Source organism: Acanthopagrus latus, chromosome 16 (assembly GCF_904848185.1).
Source record: "Acanthopagrus latus isolate v.2019 chromosome 16, fAcaLat1.1, whole genome shotgun sequence".
Classification (NCBI taxonomy): domain Eukaryota; kingdom Metazoa; phylum Chordata; class Actinopteri; order Spariformes; family Sparidae; genus Acanthopagrus; species Acanthopagrus latus.
The window spans coordinates 12,645,869-12,653,263 of NC_051054.1; the positions used below are offsets into that span (position 1 = coordinate 12,645,869).

At 44.9% G+C, this 7,395-nt stretch overlaps 1 protein-coding gene across 6 annotated transcripts in view; it reads right to left on the reverse strand.

Moving 5' to 3' along the window:
* Nucleotides 1–6,257, reverse strand: part of LOC119005070 (protein unc-79 homolog) — a 32,959-nt gene extending 26,702 nt beyond the window's left edge. For 4 of the 6 annotated variants that reach the window (XM_037072504.1, XM_037072501.1, XM_037072502.1 and 1 more), the window contains exons 1-4: nt 6,127–6,257; nt 4,528–4,648; nt 1,003–1,316; nt 85–255 (exon numbers count right to left, since the gene is read on the reverse strand). In XM_037072504.1, coding sequence (XP_036928399.1) covers nt 85–255; nt 1,003–1,316; nt 4,528–4,648; nt 6,127–6,148 — 628 coding nt within the window. In that variant the 5' untranslated portion in view covers nt 6,149–6,257. Of the gene's footprint in view, nt 1–84; nt 256–1,002; nt 1,317–4,527; nt 4,649–6,126 lie in introns of those variants that run through there. The other 2 variants (XM_037072505.1, XM_037072506.1) reach the window with 2 other exon arrangements.
* Nucleotides 6,258–7,395: the final 1,138 nt, after the last annotated feature.

The following is a 7,395-nucleotide window of genomic DNA, read 5'->3' on the forward strand; positions in this document are numbered from 1 at the left end:
AGTTTAGATCATATGATTGATTTATGTAACACTGAATTGTTGAATTTCATAAATCAACCAATTATCCTATCTTGTGATACTCACATATAGCCATGGGGAGGAAAGAGGTGCTCAGGTACTCAATGATGTCTTTGTGGAGGAAAGGTGGGAATGTGGCTAAAGTGGAGATCATAGTATAGGGCAAAGTGCTGAGAATATCATCACTGAGAAAGGGCAGGAGGCAAGTTGTTGTGTAAAATATGGACTGTCCCAGATCTGATGAGAAAGGGAAAATGGAAAAAAAAAAAAAAAAAAAAAAAAAAGACAAAGAGAGATACACAGACACTCATTCAATTAACAGTGCATACAGTATGCACATACTGTATGCAGCCACAGACATCAAAGTTGCATTAAAACTTCAGCGATTTAACATTATAACAGTGGGGAAACAGAGAACATTGAGGTTCAGCTGAGGGCGGTGAGCTTTCTTTAAAAGCCACTGAGGTAATGTTTGCCCTCAGGAAAAAATAAAGTTGAGCATTTCTAGTCAAGGAGATGGGCTTTCATGCTTTTGAGCCTTTTTTTTCAGCGGTAAAATATTCATGAAAAACAAGAGCACTGACTGTGATGCAGCCTTGAGCCCGTGAACAGTGTGGTCATTCACATGTGTATCGAAAAATGCACAAACAGTACATCTGCCTATGAGTGTTTCTCCGTTTAACTTACTTGCACGCGACAACATAAGTAAAAAACATTTCTCCCACTTTACATAACAAACATGCAGTCAGGTATGATACACAGAAGAGGAGGCCTATGTCTGGTGTGTCCAATGGCTTATGAACGATTAAGTTGACAGGATCCAGCGTGCTCCCAATCACCCCCATGCATCCCTCAAGATCCTCAGCAGGACTTCTCTCCTCCAGTTACAAAAGAGCCCCCAAAAAAGCAGCAGTGGCTTCATGCAGAGGCCAGACGGCTCGGGGATGATCATGACAAACAGTGGTGCACTGGGCCTTGACTCACCATGCTGACCGTGCTGCAGCAGGGGCACCAGGTCAAGCAGGGTCACGAGGGTCACATAGAGGCCCTGATAGTCCAGAGAGGGGTACTCTGAGAGCTGAGCGTCCCGACTCTGCTGCCCCTGCCCCCCGCGGTCTGACGGGGCATCGCGCAGAACGCTGTAAAGGAGGGAGCGAGTAACTGTAGGGTTGATGGAACTGACTTGTGGTCTTAGAGATGGGGTGAGTGGGAATGGCACAGGAAAAAGACACATGGTCATGGGCACGGCCAAATTGGAAGCTTCCTGGTTCTCCTTCCTGCCTGTGCGGGACAGAATGCTGCTCCGGGGCGGGAGGGGAGGGGGGAGGGAGGGTAGGGGAAGGGAACAAGGGAAAAAAAGAGACAACAAAGACACAAAAAAACAGCACATTACATTGAAATGGCACTACAGAGACAGCGTAAATAGAAAAAAACAAACCCAGATAAACCCCACATAGGATGCAGTGTCTCACTATTTGACTGTATCACTGAAGGCACGGGCAATTTTTCCCTGCTTTGTCTGTCCAGAGTGACTTGGATTCAATTTGTCTTGGTTTTTTTTTTCTTTTTTTTTTTTTTGGTTGGTCTGTCTTTGCACTTGGAAAACAAAAAAAGAAACATGAGCACAAACTGCAATGATCACTGCATCTCATGCGTATCTGGTGACAAGGAGCAAAAATATAAAAAATGGCATGTTTTCAGTGGCAACCCCATACTTCTCCAAAAAGGCACAGTGCAAACGACTGTCCCTCGATGGCTGCCGTCTTCCAATCAGCAAGGTCAAGAGGCTACCATGCGGAGAAAGGCCAATGAGCCGTGGAATTTAAAAAAGAAAAAAGAAATTTCCTTGTCTTTAGTGGGGCTGTCAAGGATGGGAGTGACACCAAATTGGTTCAGGAAAATACAGAGGTGACACTTTTGAAACATGCTTCAGCCAGTAATAAACATGTGTGTGAGGTTAGATCAAGTGCTCCTAGGTCACAGCACATGTTTATTGCACCAGAGAAATAATGTCCGTATGCATACGTTATGATACTGTATCAGTATCATCAGGAGAAATAATGAGATCCAACAGGCATATGGATTCAGGTTTCTAAAATAAATGTAACAACTAATCTACGGTAGAGGAGAAACTATAATGACAAAGGAATAGGTTGTATCGGGGGGGAGATGACTGGTAGCATTATGTTCGTGAGCTAATGCAGGATGGACAATTGTGTTTGCTGTCCCCTGGGGAAGGTGGTGGACATATATTCAATTTTAAGAGAGGAAAAACAAAAGGAAAAAACTAGTTGGGGTTGAGTGTGGAACGTCTAGGGTGGAGGAAGGGGGGAGAGGGGGGGCCAGAGAGCACTGCTCTTCTTTACTGCACATTATCAAAGAGCTAAGCTGTTCTATCAGGCAAATGATTCGGATTTATCATGCCCAGATTAGAGATGTTTTGTTTTATTTTGAAAGGTCACTCAAAAAGTAGAGTTACAGCATTCTCGGCGAGTGAGAAAGGGGATTTCATTGCGATTTCTTTAACATGACATTTGATGCATAATTGAGCCTATGGCTTAAAAACAGCAGAATGTAACATTGTCTGACTTATCCCCTCAAAGTTATACTCTGTAAGATTTTAGCCAGTGTACATTCACTCATAAAAGCTGCGTTATTATACAGCTTAGCCTCAAACAGAGCTACCTGACAACACCAACAGACTGTATCTCAGAGTATGACTTTTTCACTGCCCGTTCCTCATATAGAAAACATCATTAGTTTGAACAATGAACAGAGACATAAACAGACGCGCTCACACGCATACATTGAACATATACGCACGCAGAGACGCACACATGTGTGCACACATACATACGTACAGACGACACGAAGAACTACAAACATGTACGACACATAAAACACATGTAGAAATGCACTGGTACAGACACATGACATACATTGACTGTCATTGGTCAGCCTGCACTGTCAGTACAAAAATCACTATGTGTGTGGCAGTAAGTCAAAGCACAATTCCTATAATTATAGCAGATGTTCAAGAAACAAAGCTGTACCACATCTAACATAAAACAGTCCTAAATATGATTTCTCCTCCCTGCAGTCAGTCTTGTGTGTGATACAGTTTGGCATGAAGTCAGTGTGGCTCACTGATGCAGAGAGCTGCAGTCTGACTTGGAGAAATATGACAAATCTATGCCTCATATTTACGGAGGCATGAATAACTGTCAGCGAACAGAAACAAGTTTAACCCTTCATTATTTTCTGTTCTGCATCTGACCTGTGCTGGAACCTAAAAATCGGTGTGTGAGTCAGCAACCACCTCCTTTGGCCATTTCAGTGTTTCTTTCCAGGAGCATGACACATTCCGGCTTCACTTTCCAAGCCTCACTACTCCCACTTTCTCTCACTCTATCATTGCTCCTCGTTGTCTTCCAGAAGGCACAGGTGTATGGATAATCCTGGAGTCCCCACGGGGGGGGCGGCAGTCCCCTCTAATAATGGTGGGGGGAATTATTTCCTCCACATATCTAACACTAACACGAGGCTCCGCTTCAGGGAAAATGTCAAGCAACTGTCAAAAGTGGCGTCACAGCAAGTGTTTCCTTTTCACACTGGCCCTCAGAGGCAAATTCGCCACTTGTGTTTACGCAGATTCCCACAGTTGCAGCCCCTGTCATGCTCCATCTGTGCTACAGACATATGAGAGGCCACGTATAAAAAACACTGCTGGTGCTGGACAGCCCTTCAGCGAAGCGCAAAGTATTCCAGGATCACTCAGCAGAGGAATAATCCTTATGGGACTGAGGCATAAAGTGTAGAATTGAGGCCGGCTGCCAATCTCAAATAGATTGCACCCTAAGCTGATAATAATGATAAAAGTGGGGCACATAAGTTCTGCCTCCAGTAATCCCACCCTTTTTGTAAATTAGCTAATAAGTCAGGGCAGCACTACTATTTTCTGTGAAGCCGGCTGGGCGGGGAGACTAAACCAAACCATACGACGTGCAGAAATATCCCAGAGAAGGAAGGGATGGGGGCACATCGCGAAGTAAGATGTGTCCAAAATGGCCGCCCACTTGACCTCTGTCGGAGGAGGAAATAACATGCTGTTCCTTCCTCTGGCTTTCTCAGCACCCAGAGGAGCAGGCTGACCCTGCGACTGCTGAGCCGGAGGACCTGGCCTCTCTGCTGGGGTCCCTCTGGGAAGGACACAACAGGCCGCCACAGGGAAGCGCTCATCTAGCAGCCGGCCACAGAATCAATAAACATCACTGAGCCGTCTATCACCTCCATAGGAAATGTGCTACAGTCTCTGCCTTGTGTCTTTGGAAGCGGGGCAGGCGTGGCCTCTCCCTGACTTCCTTGGTGGTGTCACTGTCGTCCCTTTCAGAAAGTGTGTCTGAACAACCTACAGCCTAACTCCTACGTTATCTGTTCATGAAGGAAGCTAAATGTCAAACATTCTACAGTCTGTTACTTCACCTGTTGGCTCCAGAGCAGGGTACTTACCTGAGCAGGGTTTGGGAAAAGTATTTCAGTGTGTTTGCAATGTCTGTTCCGGAGGGCACAGGGTAAATATTGTGTTGCACACGGTTGTGATACTCTTGCAAGTATCGTATCTTAGAGGCAACTAGACAAAATAAAAGAGCAGAGTAACAAGCAAAATCAACACTAGTGAGACCAAGTATTCACATTCTGAGCACAAAGACATGCATGAAGCTGTTGTCTCCTGGCTAAAAATTCACGTGAGAGACACCGGGGCATCGCGCAACACTGACGCTCCAATTATCAAGGCAAACGAAGAGTGTGCCTTCCCATGGCTCTCTGGCCCTCACCAGGTGACCTTTTTGGTACAGCAGCGAGGTCACGGGGAGCCCTGGAGGAGGCGGTGAACTACTGCTTACAGAAAACAAGCCTGCGTACAAAAGGTTGCCAGTTCAAGTCCCAAGACAAGCTGGGAGAATGTAGTCATGGGGTTGAAAACAAGAGCGGAGCTTGACTCATCCCCTGAACAGCTGATACTGTGGAACATTTCAGCAGCTAGTAACCAACTCCCTGAGGTCACCGGGGGTCGTTTTCATGCCTGGTCGAGTTAAAAAGAAGTTGGAGTGGGTGATCGCTGACCCATTTTCTGTGACTTTGGGCATCAGTGTTTAGCTTCCTCTCTGACCTGTAAATGACAAACCCTAAAATAAAAATAACAGCTGCGGGGCCATGTGTGGTCAAAGCCTGTGATTCATTAGTATACAGTAGCACACACACATACAGCTTCTCCCTTCGCTTGAGGGACAAATTATTATGATTTTAAACATTTCTGATGCCTTCGAAAGAGCCAATTACAGTTTTTTCTGGTGGATTCTTCCTCTCAACAACATTGGCAACAGACAACTTTCAGCCAATAGAGACGGGAAGCCCCAAACACAAAGTCTGACCCCATATTTTATGTCTGTTGTGTACTCAGGTCGAGCAATATGTGATTAAAAGTGTGCAGGGGAGAGCATCTGAGCACGCAGAGGCTGTTTCCACCTGTTTTTTTAAAAGCAACGGGGGGTAGCACGGTGTGATCAGTCCCTCATCATGATCAATCTAACGCCACCATATTCTCCAGTAAAAAAAAATCTCCCACCCAGGTCGACCTTGAATCCAGCAGCACACCTCGCTTCCCCCCCACGCACGCACCTCACGCAAACACGTCAATCAGAGGGGATGAATACAAATAATATAAAAATGTGACGTGACGACGGAATGAAAGAATCTCTCCCCCCACACACACCTCCATCATCATGCCCGAGAAACACACAGATGCACATGTAAAAACGTGTGGACGGAGGCTCCCCGTGTGCTCTGAGCCCCTCCAGCCATCCTCTGCAGTGAGAGGACGTGTTGCAACCTGCCACGGATACCGCGGTTTCATCACCAAGGACAGCTCCCCTTCATACGCTTCTTTTTTTTTTTTCTTGGCTCCAAATCAAAAAAAAAGAAATCCCATTTCCAGCTTGCAAATCTCCCCCCCATCCGCCCCCCCTCACCATGACAAGACAGGACGAAAAAAAAAAACCGCACACACAGGCATCCAAAAAAACAAAAAAAAAAACCCGCCGTACTTACACTGCTCTGCCTTCGTAGACATCTCGCAGACACTTGGTGGAACATACAAAAACCCCAGACTGTCAATTGTTTTACCGCTTTGCTTTTTTTCCTCCCCGGCGTTGTGTTTGCCTCAGTCGTGGAAAAAAAAAAGTGAACATGCCCCCCCTCGCAGCTCCGGCTCGGCTTGATTGTACCACTCTGCGCGATGGATTTATGCGCTGTGGCTTTTTTCGGCGGTGGCGCGGGTCGTTTTTTATTTTTTTTTTCTTTTGTGAGCTTTTAGCGGAATTGAAACGAAACCCCATTTAATGAGTCGTGCCTTTTTTTTTCTTTTTACGTTGTTTTGTTTTTTTTGTTTTTTTTATTCTAAGGATGTGATTCTCTTCAGGCGAGGAGGTGGATGCTGATATACAGCTGCCACGACATACCTTTCCAAATGGACTGATCCGGCTTTGACAAATTGTCATTCAAGAAAAATCCGACAACCCCCACTATCAGTCCACAAGTTGAGGTGTTCATGAGAGGACACACCAGAGATCTTCGTGTATTTACTCAGATATCCCCGAGCATTTGTGTTATCTGTGCTGCATGTAAAAGGCTAAACATGCAACAGATGGTTGGCACATTGTTATAATCATAATCATGACGTGTCCTGGAGAAAAATAAAACAAAACATGATTTAGTTTCATATTTTAGGAAATTTTGGTTTCATTTTCTTTGTTTGTGTAATGTTCCCTAATTTGTGTCTCAGGCACTTAGATAATATTGATCCCCCTGAGCACATCACAGTGAAAGCCCACCCTTTTAATCTATGAATGTACTTGTACAGCATCATTTAAAGGTGCACTGTGTAGCTCTGAGGAAGAGATTTAGACTGAACTGTTACTGAACTGATACTGTTTAACTCTGTTTATATTTGGCGGACCCTGCCACCGTGTTCTGTAGACCTATTTATCTTCTGAGAACAGCTTGTTTATTCAGTTATGAACAAAACAGTACTGAACTTGTACTGTTACCTCATTAATTTTGTAAATATATAAGTAATGTATTTGAATTTCTTCCTCAAAACTACATAGTGCCACTTTGAGCATTATCTAAGTCAAGTCCTGCACCCTTTTTCTTGGAGCAAACTGCAACTGAAATATATATAAACAGACTTCAGTGTCTCAAGCATAGACAGACCTTTCCCAGTATAGTTTGAGCCAAGAGCTGTTGGAGTTTTTCCATCTCATCTCCAGCTGATGGGGAGCAACATCCTGTCACTGCAGTCAGCACCCCGAGTGACCC